The sequence below is a fragment of the Natrix helvetica genome, assembly GCF_964273705.1.
Source record: "Natrix helvetica genome assembly, chromosome: 1".
NCBI classification, from domain to species: domain Eukaryota; kingdom Metazoa; phylum Chordata; class Lepidosauria; order Squamata; family Natricidae; genus Natrix; species Natrix helvetica.
Window position 1 is genome coordinate 221,717,403 of NC_138548.1, and position 24,068 is coordinate 221,741,470.

The following is a 24,068-nucleotide window of genomic DNA, read 5'->3' on the forward strand; positions in this document are numbered from 1 at the left end:
AGACTTAACATGTCTTCCAAAATTCTACACAACTAGAATGCATATTCACTGGACTCCCATCCTGAGCAAAAGCCTGACACAGTTTAACTATGGTTTGCTGAATAAATCTTAGATGTTGGGATTGTACATCATGCTGAGACGACTAGTCATGCAAGGGTGGGATACTTTTCTTACATGTTTTAAAGGACAGTCTCTCTGTTTTTAAGCATCAGGCCCAGAGGTGGTATTCAGCCGGTTCGCACTGGTTCGGCTGAATCGGTGACAGAAATTTTGGCCAGTTCGGCGAACCGGTAGTCCTCTAGTCCAAGGAGACTTGCAAGGCAATGGGATGCGCATGCATGAAGAAGATGGCGGCAACTGCAGCCGCTTTTTCATCGACCGGAGGACTTTTCAGAAGTTTGTGAGCAGCTGCTGGCCTCTTTGAGAGCTGGTATGCAACGAGGCAGCAGCTGGGAAGCTTCTTTGCCAGCCAGCCGCTTCCCAGCAGCAGCAGCTGGCTGGGTGCCGCTGAAAACTCTAGTCAGCTTGCTTTCTGGACTGGACCAGCCACCGCGGAAGGTAAGCAACCAAAGAGATGGTGGTGGAGGGAGTAAGCGGGGAAATGGCAACTAGCGAAGGGTGTGGATAGGGAAAAATCCTAAAAATGTTCCTACCTTTTCTTGTGGGCGTGGCTAGGTGGGGGGCATGTGACTGAGTGGGCATGGGCGTGAATGACATCACATTGGCCACGTACACTCAGTCACATGCTGTCCCACCTAGCCACGCCCACTGAGCTGGTAGCAAAAAAATTTTGAATACCACCATTGATCAGGCCTGCTTGTTAATATGAGGTGGAAGTCAGGGATAGTATTTGTTGAACTTGGTGCCACAATCAGAGTTAGAGTTTATAAGGATAGATCAAGGCTAAACTAAGGAATTAATACTTTCACGTCATTTCTTACTGCCTGACAGAATTTTCAGTCAGAGCTAGGTTTTGAGTTGATGCTGAAGTTTTTTAGATTTATGACATCTAGGAGTGGCATAGTCATATTCTCAATATCTGACTTTGGGAGCAATTCAGAAGTTTATAGCACCAAGGACAGCTATAATGTGAACACACAATGAAAATTAAATGCTTAGTTTATACTGTTATTCAGATTAGGGAGATATTTCTTAGGTGGGAATACAGGTAGTCTTCAACTTATAGCAGTTCATTTAGTGATCGTTCAAATTTACAGCAGCACTGAGAAAAAAAAAGACTTATGACCATTTTTCACATGATCGTTGCATCATCTTCATGATCATGTGATCAAAATTCAGACGCTTGGCAACTGATTCATATTTATGACAGCTGCAGTCTCCCGGGCAGGGATGGACTTCAAAAATTGTAGCAATGGGTTCGCTGCCCCGTTGCTAGGTGGGCATGGCCTAGTTGGTGTCCTGCACTATGGCACATTCCTCGAGCTTTCCTTTTTAAGATGCTTTTAAGCCAGATTCACTTAACAACCATGTTACTGGAAAAAATGCAGTGATTCACTTAACAACTACGGTTTGGTGAACAAATCCTAGATGGCAAGAAAGGTTGTTGGGGCATAAACCACTTAACAACTGTCTCACTTAGCAGCATAAATGTTGAGCTCCATTGTGGTTGTAAGTTGAGGGTTACCTGTACCTCAGATCTTTTGACTGTCATAAGTGGATCAGTCTCTGATTAAGATTGCGTTTATATCTGGATCTCATGTCCAGTAGGGGCAGGGTCTAATAGGGTGAATTGCTAAAAAAAAGTTACTCAGTTTGAGTTGATTTTTAAAAGAGCTTGGAAGGTCTGGTGTAGCACCAGTTATTTTGTTTATATTCTCGTTGAAATGTAGAAGAAAGAATTTTAGCACTGTTCAAAAAATTATTCCTGGAATAGATGCATGTTAAAGAATTGTGTGTGTGGGTGGGTGGGGGGAACTGAAGTTTGGTAAGGTACAATATAAATTATTTTATTGTCATGATGATCTCTGCAGCAAAACAGCAATTGAACCAATAGGGGTGCCATCATTAATAAGAATCAAATATGAACATCTCCCTCCTACTCTGATAGGGTCAAACTTGGTCAACTTCCATTTGTGACACCCAATAATATAGAATAGATCTTAGTTCTATAAAATTCCCTTTTATTCTTTTCCTCAATATGACTGGCAACACATTTGAGAGTCAGTTTGATCTAGTGGTTAAAACACCAAGCTAGAAACCAGGTTCCTGTGAATTCTAGTTCCGTCTTAGGCAGGAAAGTTGGCTTGGGCCAGTCACACTCTCTCACCTCACAGCTTTGTTGTTGTGAGGAAAAGAGGAGCATTATGTATGTTTGCTCCCTTGAGTTGTTTGTAAAGATAATAAAGGTGGGATATAAATAGATAGATAGATAGATAGATAGATAGATAGATAGATAGATAGATAGATAGATAGATAGATAGATAGATAGATAGATGATAGATAGATGATAGATAGATGATAGATAGATGATAGATAGATGATAGATAGATAGATAGATAGATAGATAGATAGATAGATAGATAGATAGATGATAGATAGGTAGATGATAGATTGATAGATGATAGATAGATAGATAGATAGATAGATAGATAGATAGATGATAGATAGATAGATAGATAGATAGATAGATGATAGATAGATAGATAGATAGATGATAGATAGATAGATAGATAGATAGATAGATAGATAGATAGATAGATAGATAGATGATAGGTAGATGATAGATTGATAGATGATAGATAGATAGATAGATAGATAGATGATAGATAGATAGATGATAGATAGATAGATAGATAGATAGATAGATAGATAGATAGATAGATAGATAGATAGATAGATAGATAGATAGATAAGCAAACAAGCTTCTAAGCAGGAGATTATTAAATATGTTTTTGGAGGAAGGGGCGCCTTCAACTCAATGTTGGCTCCTGGTGACTGATTAGACAAGTCCCTGCAGGTTTTTTTTCTTGCCAAGATTTTTCAAAAGTGGTTTGCCATTCCCTTCTGCCTAAAGCTGAGACAGAATGGCTCGTACAAGGTCACCTAGTTGGCTTTGTTCAACTATATCACTGCTACATCTGCAACTAGCAAGCAAACCTCCTTGAAGGGGGAAAAAAAATAAGCTGAGGAAATGAAAGGTTCATTTCGGCTGACAGCTAAAGCTACCCTGAAGATTTATCATTTCCTTCTGAGGATTTAGCATGCATTTGAGAATTTAATGTCTCCAGACTATAGGATACCCTGGGAGACAGAATGTAGAGATAACCCTCGATTTATCTGATGGAACAGGGATTTCTGGAGGTGCCTGTTGTAAACAGGAAGCGATGTACACTTTGAAATGAAAGTTGGAATAGAACCGACTAAGCATGGTGTTTTCCAGACTTTCCATAAGATGCCATTTAGAGATTGCATTCCAGTGGTGGGTTTCCATTTTTTTTAGTATCGGTTCGCTTGTACGCGCATGTGTGCGCGTGACACTTCTGCACAGTGTCGGGGTAGGTGGGCGGAGCCTCCCACTGCCACCGCTACTGGTTTGCCCGATCCGGGCTGAAATGGCAGAAACCCACCTCTGGTTGTGTTCTGAGTACAGATCACCTGAGGGGGGGGCAGTAACAGAGGCAAACCCTCGTCCCTCATTGTTCAGGTACCAAGACGGTCTGACAGGGATTACAGAAAAGTGGAAGCAGGGCGTGTGTGTCAATCACACAGTTCTGGGAAGGGGAGGGAAGGAGGGAGGTGTCCTAGCAACAGTCATGGCCTCTGAGGAGAGTGGCACTAAGGACATCAGAAAGGCATCAATAGTGAAATATATCTATGAAACAAAAGGCATCTCTGAATTTTCTAAAAAAAGCAGTCAGAGAGAGAGAGAAAAGTCCTGTGCAAGGCCTACCCTCCCAAATTTATTTATTTTATTTATTTCTTGGATTTCTAGACCGCCCCCTCTCCCAAAAAGGGACTCGGGGCGGTGTACAGTCAATGCAGATAAAAATACAATCATAAAACAATTAAATACATTTGGATGGAGGAGATAGGCTGTACAAGAAATAAATATATTCTAAAACCCTAAAAACATCCCCAATTAAAAACCCAAACCCAATCAGAATAAATCCCCGGGAGGTAAAACTAAGAAAGTGCCAGGCCAGCTGATTGAAATAGGTGAGTCTTTAACTTTTGACGGAAGGAACGGAGGTCGGTGGTGGTTCGAATGTCGGGGGGGAGGTCATTCCAGAGGGTTGGGCCCATCACAGAGAAGGACCTACTCCTAGGTGTCGCCCGCTGACACTGCCTAGCGGACGGCACCAGGAGGAGTCCCTCCCTGTGTGAGCGAATAGGTCGCAGGGACGTGTGTGGTAGGATACGATCCTGCAGATATCTAGGTCCTATGCCATGGAGCGCTTTAAAGATAGTGATCAATACCTTGAAACGCACCCGAAAGGCCACAGGTAGCCAGTGCAGCTCGCGCAGGAGCGATGTTACGTGGGAGTAACGTGTACTCCCCATGATAACCCGCGCGGCTGCGTTCTGAACTAGCTGCAGTCTCCGGATGCGTCCCAAGGGAAGCCCCATGTAGAGGGCATTGCAGTAGTCCAGGCGAGACGTCACCAGCGCATGAGTGACGGTGCGCAGGGCACTCCGGTCCAGTAGGGGGCGCAATTGGCACACCAGGCGAACCTGGTGGAACGCCCCCCTTGCCACGGCTGCCACATGGTCCTCCAGTGACAGCTGGGCATCAAGGAGGACGCCCAAATTGCGCGCCCGCTCCACAGGGGACAGTTGTTCGCCCCCTATGGCCAGCGATGGTGTCAGCTGGCTGAACCGAGGTGCCGGTACCCATAGCCACTCGGTCTTGGAGGGGTTGAGTTTGAGTCTGTTGTCCCCCATCCAGACCCCGACAGCTTCCAAACACCGGGACATCACTTCGACAGCCTCGTTGGGGTGGTTTGGGGTTGAAATGTACAGCTGAGTGTCATCAGCGTACAGGTGGTACTCAACCCCAAAGCCACAGATGATCTCACCCAGTGGCTTCACATATGCGTTAAACAGGAGAGGCGAGAGGACCGACCCCTGCGGCACCCCACAAGTGAGTGGCCTCAGGGATGACCTCTGCCCCCCTGTCAACACACATTGCTTCCGGTCGGAGAGGTAGGAGCCGAACCACCGCAGAACGGTGCCTCCGACTCCCATCCCCTCCAACCGGCGCAATAGGATACCATGGTCGATGGTATCAAAAGCCGCCAAGAGGTCTAATAGGACCAGGATAGAGGAACAACCCCTATCTCTGGCCCTCCAGAGATCATCAACCAACGCGACCAAGGCTGTCTCAGTGCTGTGTCCGGGTCGGAAGCCGGACTGGCGTGGGTCTAGATAGTCGGATTCGTCCAGGTGTCGTGGAAACTGCTGCGCCACCACATTCTCAACAACCTTCGCCAAGAAGGGGAGGTTGGAGACTGGACGGTAATTAGCTAGCTCCATTGGGTCGAGCGAAGGTCTCTTGAGCAAGGGTCTCACCACCGCCTCTTTCAAGGCGGTTGGTAAGTAACCCTCACCCAAAGAGGCATTCACCAGGCCCAGAAGCCAGCCTCGTGTCACCTCCCAGGCTGCCAGTACCAGCCAGGAGGGGCACGGGTCCATTGAACATCTGGTGGGTTGTAGCCGTCCACGCAACCTGTCCAAATCCTCGGGGGCAACAGAGTCAAACTCCTCCCAGAATGGTCTCTCAAGACTCGCTGTTGACGGCTCGTCTGGTCCACTGACGGAGGTCAGTGTCCAAATAAATATGTGGGTGGGATATGCTTCTATCCAAGAAAGACAGGGTCAAAAAAACCAAAAACATAACGCAAGTACTAGAATGAATGAGCAAAAACAGCCTCGTGGAAAGCCTCTGGAGCCTGGGGAGGGTAAAAAATGGGTCCACCATGCCATTGTGTGTGCATGCGTGGGGGAAATCCACACACACATGGGGGTGGTCACATGCACGCGTGGGGGGAGGGTGCATAGAATTATGGGTATGGGCACGCACATGCACGATCCCCCCACCCTCCCCTCGCTTTTGGCACATGATGGCAAAAAGGTTAGCCATAACTAGCCTATAAAATAAGATATCCATTTAGAAAATAAATTGAGGCCAATCTGCATATGGCCAATTACACTGAAATCAACCTCATGTGCACAAACACAAGTAAATATACAGGTAGTCTTCAACTTACGACCACAATTGAGCCTAAAATTTTGGTTACTGAGACAGTTGTTTAATGAGTTTTGCCCCATTTTATGGCCTTTCTTGCCACAGTTGTTAAGTGAATCCCTGCAGTTGTTAAGTTAGTAGTACGGTTATTAAATGAATCTGGCTTCCCCGTTGACTTTGCTTATCAAAAGGTCGCAAAAGGTGATCACAAGACCCCGGGACACTGCAACCGTCATAAATACGAGTCAGTTGCCAAGCGTCCAAATTGTGATCACGTGGCCACGGGGATGCTGCCATGATCCTAAAGTGTGAAAAACTGCCATAAGTCACATTTTTCAGCACTGTTGTAACTTTGAATGGTCACTAAATGGTCACTGTATATGTTTGTGCAGAGACACATCCTGTCTTCAACACCCACCCACCCCCATTAAAAAAAAAACAGAACGGGGAGAGGCAAGGAAAAAGAGTAGCCGAGCTGCCAAAGAAGCAAAGAGGAAGGGAGAATAAAACAGAGAGATGAAACAATTCAAAAATAAAACAGAGAGAACAATTAACATTACTACAAGTGTTAGTACTACTGTTATTATATTATTAGAGAAGGTAAAACCGATAGGAAGGCAATGGAGAATGTAGAACTACAAAGGCTAAACATGAATGCCGATACAGAAGGCTGTATAATTACTTTATATTGTTATGTATGTCTTTTTGTTTCTTTTTTTGTTATTGTGTTTTTCTTTCTGTTTTTAAAGGTAAAAATGTTTAATAAAAACTATATAAGAAAAAAACCCCAGAAAGATGAGTAGGCACAGGAGACAGATGGACCGAAGAAAGAAAGGAATTGTTCTACTTAAGCACTAAAAAGGGTTACAATTTAGCAGACCAGTGCCTGCTCCCAAGGATAGGTCATCTACAAAGCCCCCTGCACTCCCTGCATCTTATCAGTCAATGGTATGCCTTTAACCACTTGCACTGTCCCAGTTTGGACCAGTTTGAAGCTTCTGAATGGTCTTCCAGGGCAGCCTTTGCAAAGTGTCTTGCAGTAATTTAGGCAAGATAAATGCATTTGTGTGTCTTGTGATGGGGTACTCCATCACTAGGAATGTTCGATCTTTGGCAAAGGACAATGTGAATGACTTCATCCCAATTTGTTGTAACTTTAGAGTCACATCAGCGAAAATGGTTGGGGCTATTTGCATTTGTTTTTCTTCCCGGGCTGTGCAGCGAAGTTATTCTGTTGCTTCATTAGGCACGCAAATGTCAGCTCTAAAAGTGTTGTCTCAGCATATAGCCTGTGTGATGACATTACAGAATTTCCCATGCTGTAGGAACAAGTTACATAATCAGGAGGACCTGGTACAATGTTGGCTAACATAGGCTAAAGCTATGTTACCCTATGGCAGGGGTCGGCAATCTTAAACACTCAAAGAGCCATTTGGACAGCCCTTTTCCCACAGAAAAGAAAACACTGGGGGGCCACAAAACCCTTCCCGTGCCTGATTATTTCCTGAGCGCCTCCAAAACCAGCATATTTGAATTAAAGGTTCTGTTTTCTTCTGAAACTTTTCTTTTCTTGGATTTATCCATGGTTGGCCTACCGGGGGTCGAAAAGCTCAATAAATTGTCTGCTGATGGGTGTCGCACATTGGTGGTTATTTTTAGCGACAGGGAGCCGCAGCAGAGGGATGAAAGAGCCACATGTGGCTCCAGAGCCGCAGATTGCTGACCCCTGCCCTATGGCTTTAGTATTGAGGATAGATTATTTGTGTCTCAAGGCTTCTGGTAGCTGGCAATGAGGGTCTGGGAAGGGTTTCATAATTCGGAGTGCTCCACTCCAGTCTCCTTTCCAGATAAAGTACAGGTGGTCCTCAACTTACAACAGTTCATTTAGTGACGGTTCAAAGTTACGACAACACTGAGAAAGTGAGTCATGATTGTTTTTCATGCTTATGACCTCTGTAGCATCTCTGTTCTGTCCCGTGATTCTAATGAATATGCAGACACAGGCTTGGCTGTCTGCCACAACTAATTACAGAGATAAAACCACCCCTTGGCTACGAGCCTAGAACGCTATCTTCAAGAAACCAAGATTAGAGTTCTGGAATGCTTTCTCAACGGCTAGTAAAATGGACTGTTGTTTCCTGCAAAGATTCCCCTCCCGTCGCTCCACCTATAAACTCTTTGGGAGGGGCCACACCCTTAACCAGCTGTCCTTGCTTTCTTCTATGACGTCTTCTCCACAGCTGTTCCTTTCTCTTATCAATTCTATGCCTATGCACATCAGGGACAACCCCCCTCTGTTCCTCCTCACTGCTCCCTGACTCAGAGGCCACCTGGTGGCCAACAGGCCTCCCTAGTTCCTGCTCTGACTCCAAACACCCTCCAGAGTCTTCCTCATCCTCCAGATCAGTCCCACAATGGTCTGAGCTGTCCGAGTCCACCAACAGCTCAGCCGGCCGCTGCTGGGCCACAACACATCTCCATGGTCACATGATCAGAATTCGGATGCCTGGCAACTGACTTACATTTACGTTGGTTGCAGTGTTCTCCTGGGGCTGTGTGTGTCATATGATCATGTGACTTTCTGACAAGCAAAGTCAATGGGGAAGCCAGATTTACTTAACAACTGTGTTACTAACTTAATAGCTGCAGTGATTCCCTTAACAACGGTGGCAAAGAAGATCATAAAATGGGGCAGAATTCACTTAACAGCTAACTCCCTTAGCAATAAAACTTTTGGGCTCAATTGTGGTCATTGGTTGAGGACTACCTGTATAGAAAAAACACTATCAAAATGAGATCAGCCACAGAGATTGTTGGCCCAAGGAAAGTATGAAGTTCATCATGTGATCTTGAGCTATTTGCTATCTCTCCACTAATTCAGTTTAGGGGACATATTTACCATTTAGATCAGTGATGGAGACCTTTGATGCCGAGCGCCCAAAGTGCATGTGTGAATCCCAAAATGAATGAGAGCGCCCCCCCCCCGGTGCATGCGTCTTTCCCCCCTCGCCCATTTTCGGCTTCCAGGTTGGTTCCAGACTCAAAACAGGGCATGGGGGGGCTCGCATGGTGCCCCCGCACCCCGTTTTGGCTTCCAGGTTGGTGCGGGAGGCTTTCCAAGCCCAAAACGGGGAGCAGGGGGGCATGCACACGTGAACCCCCAAAATGCAATGCGACCACCCCCTGCACATGTGTGGCAAAGACCCAAAGGCCAGCTGGTTGGCAGGAGGCACTGTGGAGCTGGGCTGGGGCAACGGCTTGTGTGCCCGCAGAGAGGGCTCTGCATGCCACCTGTGCCATAGCTTCGCCATCACAGATTCAGATCTCCGTGGCGGAAAAAATGTCATGGAATATGAGAATGAGAAATAAAAGCTTTCTTCATGGGATTAAGTAGTGGACAGGGCTTTTCAAAGCATGAAATGCTGTTCAGGCTGAATGATGCTGGCCCTTCATCCATTCCTTCCTTAATTAAGGTTATGGCCCTGTTCAAATTCAATTGCTAATTGGGGCACACCCTTGCTCACATGGAGGAATCTTCAATTTGGTGGTCTGCAAAGCAACAAACAATCCCTTATCATCCACTTGTTTGCACAGCATGGTTTACCCTAAGGAGGGCGAATAGCTCTGTGCTGGCATTTTATCTCCTGACCACCCAAGGCCCTGGTCATCCTCCCTCTAGCTTCTGGGATTCCAGCAGCCGCTGCCCACGATTCTTCCTGCTTGTCTTATCTTTGCATTCTTTTTTTTTCTTTCTTTTCCTGAACTAGTGCCAAGATTCTCTCCCATGGATCCGAAGTCTTAATTTACAACCCAATCTGCGCTTCTCTGTCTTATAAAAGTCAAGTAGGTCCTGCAGTAGATTTGTCAGTTATCATGTCAGAGATTGGCCTGGCCCACTGGAAACAAAGAGCAAATCACGGATTTTCTTCCCTATTCCTTGCTTCATTCATTCAGCCCCATCTCAGACAGATGTTCTACAGTTGTAGAATGCTGGTTTTTGTAACGAAGAAAATTGGGAAAGATAGAAAATGTAGAAAAAGGATAGGGAATTGGAAAGGACAAGACACATATGGGCCCTGTGTCTTCTGACTAGCTAGAAGACACAAAGCTATAGGATAAATCTTTAAGTGGCAATCTGGACTGTTAGAAATATTATTTCTTCAGATGTTGCCCTGCAGATAGCTTGCCTCTCAAATCCACCTCATAATTTTTGAAACAACCATACAAAGCAATCCCTTTTTAATTTTTACAGTGTTTTTTTTGTTTTGCTTTAATAATGATTTTTGATCCTTTTATAATGATTGTTTTTTTTTAAATATTGTTCTTATTTTGTTGATTGTTGTAGACCAGGGATGTCAAATTTGCTGCCCGCAAGCCGGATGCGTTACACGCTGGCCACACCCACCCCTAGTTTAGCGAAAGGGGAAAAAGTTGTGATGTGTCACATTATGACAATGTGACATTACGAGTTTGACACCTGTGTTGTAGACTGCCCAAAGTCACTTTTTGTGAGCTGGGTTGCCACACAAATATGATTAAATTAAATAGTTAAGTATCCCAAACAGGGCCATAATGTGATGGGGCAGCCCAGAATTCTCCCAAGGGGAGAACGCCAAGGCACGGCAGCCCTTGTGTAGCAAAAGTGGGCATCCTTGTAGGGAAATGCAGTTGTAGAGCAGAGTTTCTCAACCTTGACAATTTTAAAATGGGTGGACTTCCAGCTCCCAGAATCCCCCAGTCAGCATGTTGACTGAGGAATTCTGGGAGTTGAAGTCTACGCATATTAAAGTGACTTTGGCCTAAGGAACGCTGCTTTGGAGGAAGTGCTAAACATGATCATCAGGGCAGCTCTTTCAGAGAAGAAAGGGGAGTGAATTAGCTGATGGGGTAAATCATCTCATATTTCCAAGACAGTTAGAAGATACATGCCGGGGGGGAGGGCTGCAAAGGGTTTGCACGGGTTTGGGAGAGGCTCTAGCTAAGAATCTTCCCAGTTCAGAGAACCCACAAATTCCACCCCTAGCTGGCCCTGCCCCTCCCCTCCCCTCCCAGGAGTCCCCACAAAGCCAGTTTGGGATGTCAGGTAAATACACAGCCCACGTGGAGGCTCAGGGAAGGTGAAAAATGGGCCTCCTGGAAGTTCTGGAAGGCCAGAAACAGGAGTTTCCGGCTTCCAGAGGGCCACCAGAGCCTGGGAGAGGCTGTTTTCACCCTCCTGGAGGCGTGAGGAAAGCCTCTGGAGCCCGGGGAGGTCGAAAATACCCCCTCCCACCGTGGTGCAGGAGGCCAACAAGGCCACGCCCACTCAGCAACCAGGCAGAGAACCCGTTGTTAACATTTTTGAAGCCCACCTCTTGATACATGGCATCATTGGGATAGGGCATAGCTTTCCTCCTGCATGGAAGGAGCCTCTGTCTCCCCATATTGTTCAATAGAAGCTTGATTCCTATGCTGGCGTAGTATAAGATGCTTTCTTTGCTTCTGCCTCTACTCTGGAAGTTGATGGCCACACAGCAATCCTAGCTCAGCAAGCGTCCTTTTTGAAACAACAGGAACCACCCCTTCCTGTTAAATAACAAAATAAAACGCTAAAAGTTATCTTTCTAACAGACTGCATCACTCACCGGGTCAGAGAACATCCGATTTGGAATGGTGGGTGTCTGCTGGTCAATGCAAACCACTTTTTTCATGTCTTCAAAGCTGGGGTCGACTGGAACCAAGTCAAAGAAAGGAGGTTTATAATCTTCAATAATCCCTGCAGGATAAAAATATGGAGGGAACAGGAAGGAGAAGTCTTGAGATGGCAAGCATGCAGAGATTATTTGGTGTGAACATCGTCTTCCTGTACCATCTGTTATGTCCAACATAGTCAAATAAGGACATATATATACATGCTAAATCTGCCCATTAGCTCAGACTAGGGGGATCATCCTGAACATGGAATTGGAATTTGTTTAGATCCTGTGCGAACTATCATGTTCTTCTTCAACACCATATAAGCTAACGTCTTTCTTTTTGTCCTGGAATCAAAAACAATTGAACTGAATTTGAGGACGTTGCTGTAGAAAAGACCTGTCTTGATGTGCATTTCTGTAATTTGGCAACCCAACCAGTTCCAAGAGTGTGTTAAATAAAGGACTTTAAAACATTTCCTCTGGAAAAATCTCAGAAAAGATTCTACCCTGACAACGTCCAGGTGGGCATAGGGGCAACATATCAGGGCAAAGTGATCTACATGGTTTTATTCCAGTGCCCCTTTATTCTGTGAGAATCTAGAGAGAGTGAATTAGACAGACATTTGGTTTGACTCTTATTAAGTACAATAGTAAATACTCGTGGTCAGTAGTCAGATTTTCTATTCTGATTTGTTAACTCTTTAGCTGAGAGCATTGAAATGTTTTGGAGACAAATAGGAAGCAGGAGCAAATCAGCAACTGTCCCAAGAATCCATTTGCAGGTTGATTCTTAAAGTCTGAGACATAAGAAAAAAAAAATTGCACAAAGCAAATGTATTTTCTCTTACCACCTGAAGCAGATGCATAATATCAAATGTGTAGAGTTTAAGAAAGAACAAAGAATCCAAAGACAGCTTAGAATCTTACAGGTAATATGACAATGAAGCCAGTATGGTTTTGTTCTGACCGAAGCTTCCGAAGAACATGAAGCAAACTCTTTGTCCCGATAAAAACCCCTTTTATTAATTTACTGTGAATTCTGCTCATTCACATCCAACAAAGTCTTTCAAGGGAGGATTTACAGTCACAGACCTTATCTGGCTTGGAGAGCTGCCAGGCTGATATCTGCAAAACCTGGCAAGGAGTCTTTGAGAGTCACGAACCAATTAAGTGAACTAATTGTCTCCTGCAAACTCCACTCCCCTTTCACTCCCCTTTTATTTCCTCTGGGAAGCGCCATTCATTGTCCACCTGTGGCCTTACTCCCAAATTGACCCCTGTTCTTTAGCTGTTCCCTTCGTCTGGCAACTCTGCGCTTGTGCACACTGGGAACAGGCTCCAGCTGTTCCTCTGCCTCATTGATGTCTGACTCTGAAGGCAGCTGATAACTGTCAGACGGCCCTTGGCCCCTCTCTGCCTCCAACACAGAGCCTTCATCAGAGCCTTTCCCAGACTCCAGGACTGGCCCATGTTCCTCCCTAACCTCCTCACTGTTCGAATCTGCGGCCACAACAGGTTTGTGCATTATAGGACAATCCAAAACCACAGTGAGCTCAATTTCCTATCATCTCAGTGCTGTCAGAATTCGGCAAGTCGACACTAAGCATCCCTTACAAAATGATAAAGAACTTACAAAATGGAACAAGTATTACATTTCAGACATGACTGGTTTTCCCCTGGCATAATGTACTTTGTATGAAAACAGCATCAGAGCCCTGAGAAAGCCAAGTGGAAAAATACAGGAAGGACCAAGGTAAAAATGTTTTAAACAGCTTCCACTGAGAAATAGCAAGTGGAGAGACTACTTTTGCTAGTGACAACGCACATGCCCATGCACGCCTCATGAGCAAATGCTCACACGTCTTCCATTAAATGCAATAAAGCACTTTCCACTGGCTTAGCAAGGTAGGTAGGTGGGAGGGGCGGGGGGCTAATGTTGAAGGAAGGCTTGACGTAGGCTGCTGTTTCCTTATAGGGAAAAATGGGAAAATGAGGCTAAATTGGTGCAGATCAGATGTTTTTCAAATTTGGCAACTGAATTAGTGTATGTAATAGTATGGATCTTTCAGAGTGGAAGATTAAAAAGATTTTTTTTAAAAAAACAATAGTTCTTCATGTGAGTCCTGTTTCTTCTCCTCCATAGAATGCAGGTAGTCCTCGACTTACGACCACAACTGAGCCCAAAGTTTCTCTTGCTAAGTGAGATATTAGTTAAGTGAATTTTGCCCCATTTATGACCTGTTTTGCCATAGCTGTTAAGTGAATCATTGCAGTTGTTAAGCTATTGACACGGTTGTTAAATGAATCTGGCTTTCCCATTGACTTTCCTTGTCAGAAGATTGCAAATGTGATCACATGATCCCAGGACACTGCAACCATCATAGCACTAACAATAGCACATAGACTTGCTGTATTTTTCGGAGTAAAAGACGCACCTTCCCCCCAAAAAAGAGGGTGAAAATCTGGGTGCGTCTTATACACCAAATACAACATTTTTGGCCTCCCAAATCCCCGCCCTGGGCATTCAGTTTTTTGCAAAAATGGACATGCAGAGGGTTTGGGAGGCCTGCAAAGTGCTCCTGGGGGCCAGAGAGGGCAAAAATGAGCAAAAAATATGAGCCAATTTTCCACAAAAAATGGGCTGTTTTTTGCTTACTTTTTGTCCTCCCCAGCACGTCCTCCCCAACAGGTCTACCACATCCTCTGGGCGTTCAATTTTTCTGCAAAAAATGGGCCTGTTTTTGCGAAAAACGGGTCACTTTTTGCTTGTTTTTTTGCTCTCCCCAGCCCCTAGGAGCCTCAAAAATAGGGCATGCAGAGGTTTTGGGAGGCCTGCAGAGTGCTCCTGGGTGCCGGGGAGGGCAAAAACCTTTTTAAAATTTACCTCTTCAAAATCTTTGTGCATCTTATAGTCTGAAAAATATTGTATATACTGCTTCACAGTGCTTTTACAGTCCTCTCTAAGCGGTTTACAGAGTCAGCCTATTGTCCTGGGTCAATCTGGGTCCTCATTTCACCCACCTCGGAAGGATGGAAGGCTGAGTCAACCTTGAGCCTGGTGAGATTCGAACTGCCAAATTGCAGGCAGCCGGCAGTCGGCAGAAATAGCCTGCAGTCATTTTTTTCAATGCCATTGTAACTTGAATGGTCACTAAACACTAAACTGTTATGAGTCAAGGACTATCTGTATATATTTTGGGAGCTACTTGCTCGGCAAGGGTCTTACAGACCTCATGCTAGAATCAATATTTCTCACTGTGAAAGCTACTTTGAAATTGGCAAACATAAACATTGCAGTTACTAATGACTCATCTATCTTGTTCTTGTTTCTGTGCAAACAAACGCAGACAAGTACTGCTGCAATCTCACTCCCAATTTGCAATTTTATTCATTTCTAAATTACATTCATAGGATGCTCAACTCATTACGACTTGAAACACGCAAGATTCATGTTCTTGAAACACGTTCATGGTATTAAACCAAGGTAGTTCAACTTTTGACAGGATCAAAATTATATAGTTTCTGCTGTTGGGATATATTTTAGCCAAGATTAATAACAAATGATTTAGTAAGCATTCAGAAAGGATAGCTTTATAAATTATGGGGCATCTGTTGAACTAAAGTATACCATAAACCCTTAAAGATATTTGAGACTAATGGTTACAAAATCCTGGCATCGTTACAGCTAGAAGGAACTACCAATGCATTACCTGGGGAAAAAAACCCCTGTCAGTTCTTGTTAACTTTCATTTTGATGGAAATATTACACAGAGCCATGGTGGTGCAATGGTTAGAACGCCGTTCTGTAGGTGTTCGATTCTGAACAGCTCAAGGTTGACTCAGCTTTCCATCCTTCTGGGGTGGGTAAAATCAGGACCCAGATTATTGGGGGCAATAGGCTGCCTCTGTAAACTGCTTAGAAGGGGCTCTAAAGCACTGTGAAGTGGTATATAAGTCTATGTGTTATTATTATACTGTTATTACGATAACTTCGCTATCCACATTAGCATGTCTTTCAAATCATAGGATGTAAAAATAGATGATAATAAAAATAAATCCAAGGGTGAAACAATGACAAGTGGATAAAAAAGCTACACTCAAAAGACCTTGCCCAGAAAAAAAAAGTTTTGGCTGTTTCCTGCAAGACAAAAAGTGTGAGAAACAAGTGCGAATTTTGAGGGAAGGATACATTAAAAGCCACCCCACCCTCTCCAAAGTCCTGAGACATACCTCATCAAGTGGGTGTACCTTTTAAGGGGCTTCCTCTGGCTAAACCAATTAGCGTTGCACTCATCAGGGACACAAGTCTGCAATCTCACAATCAGGGCATAGAAACATGTACAGTAGAAAAAAAAAAAACCTCTAGATCCGTGATGGTGAGCCTATGGCACGCGTGCCCGAAGTGGCACACGGAGCCATTTTGCCTGGCACACACGACATCAGCCATTCCTCTTCTGGGTTTCCGGTGCGCATGCATACTGCCCATCAACTGCCCTTTGTGTGTACGCAGTGTCAGAAACCAGAAAAGCTGGCCTTCCATTTTCCAGAATGCGCATGTGCCGGCCAATAGATGCGTGCACAAGCGCGGCAGTAAGTGGAAGACTTGCTGGCTGGCACGTATGCGTGTTCCGGAAACAGGACGTTAATGTTGTGGGGGTCACGTGCCCCCTGGGTAACTCCACTTCTTGATAGCAGCCAAGTGTTCCCTTTTCGGCACTCGGTGCCGAAAAGGTTTGCCATCACTGCTCTAGATGATAACCGAAACAAAGCCTGCACCAGAAAGAATATTTCTCTCCACAGTTCATAAGTTCTTCAGTTCAGAATATCCATGAACCAGCACCTAGGTGCATGCTGACAAATTGAAAAGTACTACACACAGACTGAAAAACATATGCAAACAATGTGTGGATGGATTCAGTATTTAGCTTGCTTTACAGACCTTACTCTAATAGATTTTTGAGGCATAATCTAACGTCAGCAAAGCATTTTGAGTATTAAAATGCTGTGCTGAAGTTGGATGTGAATTTTCCTATCCATGGACTTTTAAATGTCTGACGTTACAGTTAGAATGGTTGTTGAACTCAGCATTACTAAACGAGTGACTTGAGAAGCTGAACTCCTCCTCCTCTGCTCACAATAGAATCCCTTATGCCACCAGGCTCGACATTTTTGGGCCTTAGACAATCTGGAACTGCGCCGCCTGTGGTCCGATCTAAGCATTTTACACAAAATTGTCTGCTACAATGTCTTGCCTGTCAACGACTTCTTCAGCTTCAACCACAATAATACACGGGCAAACAATCGATACAAACTCAAGGTAAACCACTCCAAACTCGACTGCAGAAAATACGACTTCAGCAACAGAGTGGTCAACATCTGGAATGCTCTACTTGACTCCATTGTTACATCCCCAAACCCTCACAGCTTCAATCTCAAACTGTCTACCGTGGACCTCACCCCATTCCTAAGAGGTCCGTAAAGTGAGTATGCATAAGCGCACCAGCGTGCCTACCGTCCCTGTCTTACTGTCCCCATTTATCTGTTTTTACTTCCTTTCTTCATTTTTATGTTCATACCTATACTTTAGGGACGCATGGCTCGCTGGCTAAGACACTGAGCTTGTCAATCAGAAAAGTTGGCAGTTAGGCAGTTCGAATCCTTAGGACCGTGTAACGGAGTGAGCTCTCCTTACTCGTCCCAGCTTCTGCCAACCTAGCAGTTCGAAAGCATGTAAAAATGCAAGTGGGAAAATAGGAACCACCTTTGGAAGGAAGGTAACAGTGTTCTGTGCATCTTTGGCATTTAGTCATGCCGTCCACGTGACCACGGAGACGTCTTCGGAAAGCATTGGCTCTTTGGCTTTGAGATGAGCACAGCCCCCTAGAGTCGGGAACAACTAGCACATATGTGCAAGAAGAACCTTTACCTATACTTGTTATCTTGTACATGTTTGACAAATAAATAAAAAAATAAACTACCATAGGTTCATTGGACATATTTTCCTTAACAATGCTCAATGGTTCCTACCAGCTGTCAGCACTAATGCTTTTGGTGCCACCTGCTGGCCAAGAACTCTATTTACCTAGGACCTCCATCAGTTTTGTTAAACCTTTCTACACTAAACAGTTTAATGTAACTTGACCCTAATCCATCTGACAACCTGATTTTGAATGATGTGGTCCTGATTCCCAGTAAAAGCACATCTCAGTTCTTTGCTCTAGCTAGAAGATAGGCACGATGCCTTGCCAAGCAATACTGCCAAATTTTCATATGCAGATGGTACAGGATCTTCCAAAGGCAGAGAGTGGCTTTGTACCTTAGGGCACATAAAAGGCAGCCAGCTAAAGATCCTTTATTGTGAATGTAATTGACTTATGAACTAGTACTACAGGTATTTATTCAGAAAGGGAGACAGAGTTGGCTCAGTTAATACATGCCTCAATTGAATTTTATTTTGGCTGTTTGTAATGTAATCACTATTTTCTTTGAAGCCTCTTGTTTCTGTAGTCAAGGATCAGACACGAAATGAGATTTAGAAGAAAGAAATTAACACGCTCACAAACTTCAACAGTATAATCTCTGGTTGGGGTGGGATGGGGGGAAGAAACCCCCAGATTGAAACAGGGCAGGCATCAACATGGTTATAGCTTCAGGCACCAAGCTGAGCTTCTGTTTGTTTAATCAGTTTATTGCACAAGCCATCATTGGTCTGCGTTCACACTAAGCTACAAATGATAAAGTAGAGTGGCTGGGTTTAGGGAACATCCTAGGCTAAGCCAAAAATAAGAAACCCATTTGGGTTTAGCACAGTCTGTTAATCAGACCAGTGACTTAGTGGTTTGGGAAGAACTGAAAAGAAGCCAAACAGCAAGGGACCATACAGAAGTAACGGTTTGTAGGGTGGTAATCCAGAGTTACACATTGAGAGCACCTTCCAATAAGCTTGGACAAAGTGGGCTATTGGTATTGCTCTGTTAAAACATCTGCTCATTTTTTCCCTTCAGCCCTGGGTGAGTAAAATTATTTCGTCCCGAGGGTGCCTCTCTTGAAAGAAGAAAAAAGGAAAACTTTTGCAGAAAAGGAGAGCCATTCTATGCATCTAATGCAGCTCATGAAAATGTATGCCTTTTAATATGTTGAAAAAGCCTCTACCAAACTCTTCTTTCTTTCTTTCTTTCTTTCTTTCTTTCTTTCTTTCTTTCTTTCTTTCTTTCTTTCTTTCTTTCTTTCTTTCTCTCCTTCCTTCCTTCTTTTGCAAAGAGAAAAATCCCACACTTAGTTTCCAGCATCTCCAAGAATGGGTTGGAAAAACCAGAGGAAGGCACCGCAAACTTTAGTTGTCAGCTGCTCAGTCATTTGGGAGATGGGCGACTTCTAAATTAAACTATTTACATTAAAATTAAAATTCTGCCTCCCCTTCAGTCAAGAACTTTAGCCTTTGATCTGAAAATGAGTGCATAGTTTGATCTAAAAGCACTAGACCAGAAATCAGAAATCAGTTGTGACTTCTGGTCCCTCCTTAGGTATGAAAGCTGGCTGGGTGACTTTGAGCCAGTCATTCTCTCTCAGCCCAACTCACGTCACAGGTGGTTGTGGGGGAAAATAGGTGGAGGAAGGAATATTAGGTATGTTTGCAGCCTTGAATTATTTATAAAAGATAACAAATGTGGGATAAAAGGCAATCATTCATTCATTCGATCAAATCAATCCAATCGCAAACATGAACCAGCAGTCAGCATCAGTACATAGCAACTTCCTAATTTTCGAGCATTTCTGGTAGGAGATTCCTTCTATGTTAAAGCTTCTGCCTCCCTGATAGGAGAACTGCACCCCCATGTGGCATATTTAGGAAGCATTTAAAGACATGGCTTTTTTCAACATGCATTGGGGAACCGAGGAAAGAATGGGGGTGTATGTGAGCTTGAGATGAATCCGTGTATTTTTTATGTTACAAGGCATCATGTTCTCTTATATTATTATAAGTTGTAAAGCACCCCTTCTGAGGCCATTGCAATTTTGAACAGTTGTTAAACGAGGACTACCTTAGTTTCTATTTTAGCATGCTAACCCCAGTGCTGGGCTGGCTCTTGATTCACATGTATATCCTCACTTAAGCTGCTCTTCAAATCAAGAGAGCTGGCCTTTAGCTCAGAATTGCTTATTCCAGCCCATAGTTTCAGAAAGGTAAAAGGTAAAGGTTCCCATGACACGTATGTGCTAGTTGTTCCTGACTCTAGGGGGCGGTGTTCATCTTTGTTTCAAAGCCAAAGAGCCAGCACTGTCCGAAGATGTCTCCGTGGTCATGTGGCCGGCATGATTAAACATCTAAGGCGCATGGAACACTGTTACCTTCCCACCAAAGGTGGTTCCTGTTTTTCTACTTGCATTTTCCCTTCTTTTGAACTGCTGGGTTGGCAGAAGCTGGGACAAGTAACAGGAGCTCACTCTGTTATGCGGCGCTAGGGATTCGAACTGCCGAACTGCCGACCTTTCTGACGGACAAGCTCAGCGTCTTAGCCACTGAGCCACCGCGTCTCACACAAAGTTTCAGAAAGGGACCCTCCTCATTTAGAGGGTTGAGCTGGGGCCCTTTTGAACAACCTAGAAGCTTTACTATTGAGCATCATAATTCTTCAAATACATATTTTATGGGTCGAAGTCTATCAACTGAATACTTCTGATCCTTGAAAAATGCACATGTTTATAGATACACTGTCTTCCTTTTTCACTCTAGGGCAGTTTCTGCACAAGTGCTAACTGACAGGGGCCAGAAAGCTGGAAATCCAAAAATTCCCTGGGTCTTACTGCAATGAGATAGAAGGCTAGTAGAATGGTTGATAAAGATGATAGACCCTGCTGGGATGGCTAAATTGACTTCTTTGAGCAGAGAAAACAAAAACTGTTTATTGCTGACTGGAAATGCTGTATGGATTTTTGCATAAAACTAAAAAAAAATGGAATTTATGATTTGCGATTTTCAATCATATGTTGTAACAGTAAGAGGTAAATTTTAATTGTTCTTCTACCTGCTTAATAAAGAGGAGGTATTCTTTGTACCTTTTCCTCTCCTTTCTATTTTTCTTTCTTTTTCTTGCACTTTTAGCTTTTCCTTTTGAGTTCTTCTTTTCTTTCTCTGTGTTATATTACCATATTTTTCAGACTATAAGATGCACCGGAGTATAAGACACACCATGATTTTGAAGAGGTAAATTTTTTTTTAAAAAAATTGCATTCTGCAGGCCTCTCAAACACTCTACATGCCTCGTTTTTTGGGGGAAAAGGGGGGGCATGCAGAGCTTTGGGAGGCTTGTAGAGTGCTCCTGGGTGGTGGGGAAATGAGCAAAAATGGGCCATTTTTTGCAAAAGCAGCCCAGTTTTTGCAAAAAAAAGGGGGGGCATGCAGAGCTTTGGGAAGCTTGTAGAGTGCTCCTGGGGGCTGGGGGGGCAAAATGAGCAAAAATGGCCCATGTTTTGCTCTTTTTTGCCCTCCCCAGCCCCCAGGAGCACTTTGCAAGCCTCTCAAACCCTCTGCATGTCCATTTTGACAAAGGGAGTGGGGTTTCGGTAGGCCAAAAATGCTGTATTCGGTGTATAAGATGCAGCCAGATTTTCTCCCTCTTTTTTTGGGGGGGGGGGAAGGTGCGACTTATACTCTGAAAAATACAGTAGTTTGTATTGGTTTAATCTTTAACACAAGTACATAACACACACACACACACACACCGCCAAACACACACAAAAATAAATAGGATCTTTGCTTGGTTTTCAGCAATCCTCGCTGCAAACGTGTGTAGTAGGCCTGCACACAAGAACACTTTAGAGGTGGGCTCCTTTTCCAGCCTCTTCCCCGAAGGAATGTTAAAATGCAAAGAGGGGGCAGAGAAATTAACTGAGAAACCATCCCTAGAAGCCTCTGCCTATTTTGCCAACGTAGGAGCAGAGAGGCGGCTTCACTGCTGCGTTGGTCAGAGGATAGCCGAAGTTCCCTTGAAAGTGGCCAGTTGCCAAGCTAAGCTGCGATGCTGCTTGTTTCCTAATCAGAGTTGAACAAACAAAGTGCTGATTGAGTCTAATGGTCCCTTTAATCTGCAAGCTGGGCGCTGACACTAGATTACAGTGTTTATAATTTACAGCTAATCATTCGCATGGAAAAAGAAAAATGAAAACACTTCCAACTAGGCCAGTCAAAAACATCCCCATTAACAGGCCTGATTAGCGATTGTTTCTACACAGGGAGCCAAAGGCAAAGGGTGGGGTGGGGGGGTGGCAGCCAGGGCCGGCTCCTTCCATTCTCTAACCTCAGCTGAGATTCCAGTTCCTTCAATAAAGCAATGAACTCAACTGCAGCGCCAGAAGTTACAGGTTTTCCTTCAAATTAAAGAGGTGGGCAACCTGCAAATCCCCAAAAACTCCAGCTCCGGGCAATCCCTTTCTCTGTTGGCTTGGCCTGATGGAGGAATGGAGATGGCCCACTGCCATTTTGAAAGAACCAACGGCCCTCTGTGAACCCTGCCAGTTTTAATCTATTCAGCAAATCACAGCTGTGCAAATTATGCTCAACCCCTTGTATGAACTGTCCTAAGATTTTCTAGGCCACACAATTAGGATCTGTTCTTTGCAGGATCTCTGAGCAGATTAGAGTTGCTGGAGAGCTGTGAAAAGCTGGTTGTTATTCCACTCGTATATGTACAAGTTCTAGCTTGGTCCACAGCACTGCGAAGAAAACTCTACAAATGTTTGCAAGACTGTGCAGGAAGCTGAATCCAGCATGAACTAACAAAGAGAGAGGGCCATCTTGTGAGATTTCAGCCACTGCTGATCAGATGGCCGATATTAGATTGGGTAATGGATAGGTACACACAGGCTAACGGTAACAACAGCTCTTTATTAAGTACAACAAGTGAGAATAATCCAGCGAAAGTTGAGTCTGACAGCAGCCCTTATATAGGGAGCTGTCAGACCCTTCGACCAATAGGATTAAACCTCTGTTCCCGCTGGAACAGAGAATCTTGGTGGAAACCACTGTAGGTAAAGCAAGTATATAACACCCCTCCCCTCTTGGATGAAACAATCCGACTCGTTATATAATCATGAAAGTAGGCGGGCTTTTGGGTAGCTCTGCCAGACTTGCGCAGTTCAATCGGAGGGTGTTCTTTGGACAGGTCGGACGGACCTGTTTGCTTCGCAGTTCCGCTTGGTGGAAACTCCTGGAACCTTTCAAAGGCCGCAGCTGGAGCCTCTAGAGCTGGTTCACTCGGAGCTCGCTGCGGGCCTGCAACATAACCAGATACGTTTCCCGGTACCCTCGGGCTTGAGCTGGCTGTGGAAGGAGAGAGTGTTTGCTCCGTTTGGGTAGGGCTTTGGCTAACTCATGCAGGAGTTACCTCTGGTTGTCTAAGAGTGGAATTGGAGAGGCGGCCACAGAGTTGGTCAATGTGCCTTCTCCAATTCCGACCGTCCTCGAGCTCTACAAGGTAAGAGCGAGGCCTGGTGATGCCTATCACTGTGGCAGGAATCCACAGAGTTCCCCCAGCATAGTTGTGGGCATAAACTGAATCCCCTATGCTAAAGTTCCGAATCTTGCTTGTGGAGTCAGGGGGCGATGCGGCAGAATAGTTTGGGTGTAACCGGTCTAAGTGGGACCTTAGCCAGTGACCAATGAGAAGCTCAGAGGGGCTTCTCCCTGTAGTGGCACTGGGTGTGATGTGGTTAATTAGAAAATAGTGGTCACCCACTGTTTGCCAATCTCTCGGGCCCATCCTAGTGAGGGCCTCTTTTGCAGATCTCACCATTCTCTCCGCCTGACCATTGGAGGCTGGATGGAATGGTGCGACCAGGGCATGTCTGATTCCCTGAGCTGCTAGGAAGGTGTCAAATTGCATGGCCATGAATTGGGGCCCGTTGTCAGAGACCAGGACGTCGGGCAGGCCGTGCATGGAGAAAAGTCTCCTTAGTACCTTAATGACCGCTTCTGCCATAGTGGAAGTCATCAGGACTACCTCTAGCCATTTCGAGTAGGCGTCCACAACTACGAGGAATGTCTGGCCATGAACTGGGCCAGCAAAGTCAATGTGCACTCTAGACCATGGTGCTTGAGGACGCTCCCACTCCTTAGCGGGCGCCTCTGGGGGAGCTGGTCTGAACTCCTGGCATGGTGTGCAGGTAACCACCCATTCTTCAATCTCCCT

At 44.7% G+C, this 24,068-nt stretch overlaps 2 protein-coding genes across 3 annotated transcripts in view; one reads left to right on the forward strand and one right to left on the reverse strand.

The window, feature by feature from the left end:
* ACVRL1 (activin A receptor like type 1) overlaps positions 1 to 24,068 on the reverse strand; it is a 58,984-nt gene that overhangs the window by 6,635 nt on the left and 28,281 nt on the right. The window contains exon 10 of the mRNA XM_081960771.1: positions 11,830 to 11,960. Within this exon, the coding sequence (XP_081816897.1) occupies positions 11,830 to 11,960 (131 nt within the window). The remainder of the gene's footprint in view (positions 1 to 11,829; positions 11,961 to 24,068) is intronic.
* Positions 61 to 20,936, forward strand: LOC309396043 (uncharacterized protein). 2 transcript variants are annotated; one of them, XM_081960783.1, is made up of 3 exons: positions 61 to 558; positions 17,021 to 17,351; positions 20,615 to 20,936. In XM_081960783.1, exons 1-3 carry the CDS (start codon positions 433 to 435, stop codon positions 20,635 to 20,637), a joined length of 480 nt encoding a protein of 159 aa, XP_081816909.1. In that variant the 5' UTR covers positions 61 to 432; the 3' UTR covers positions 20,638 to 20,936. The 2 variants fall into 2 exon arrangements, 1 of the variants encoding a protein (XP_081816909.1); XR_014176022.1 differs by lacking the exon at positions 20,615 to 20,936 and having other exon boundaries at positions 17,039 to 17,433.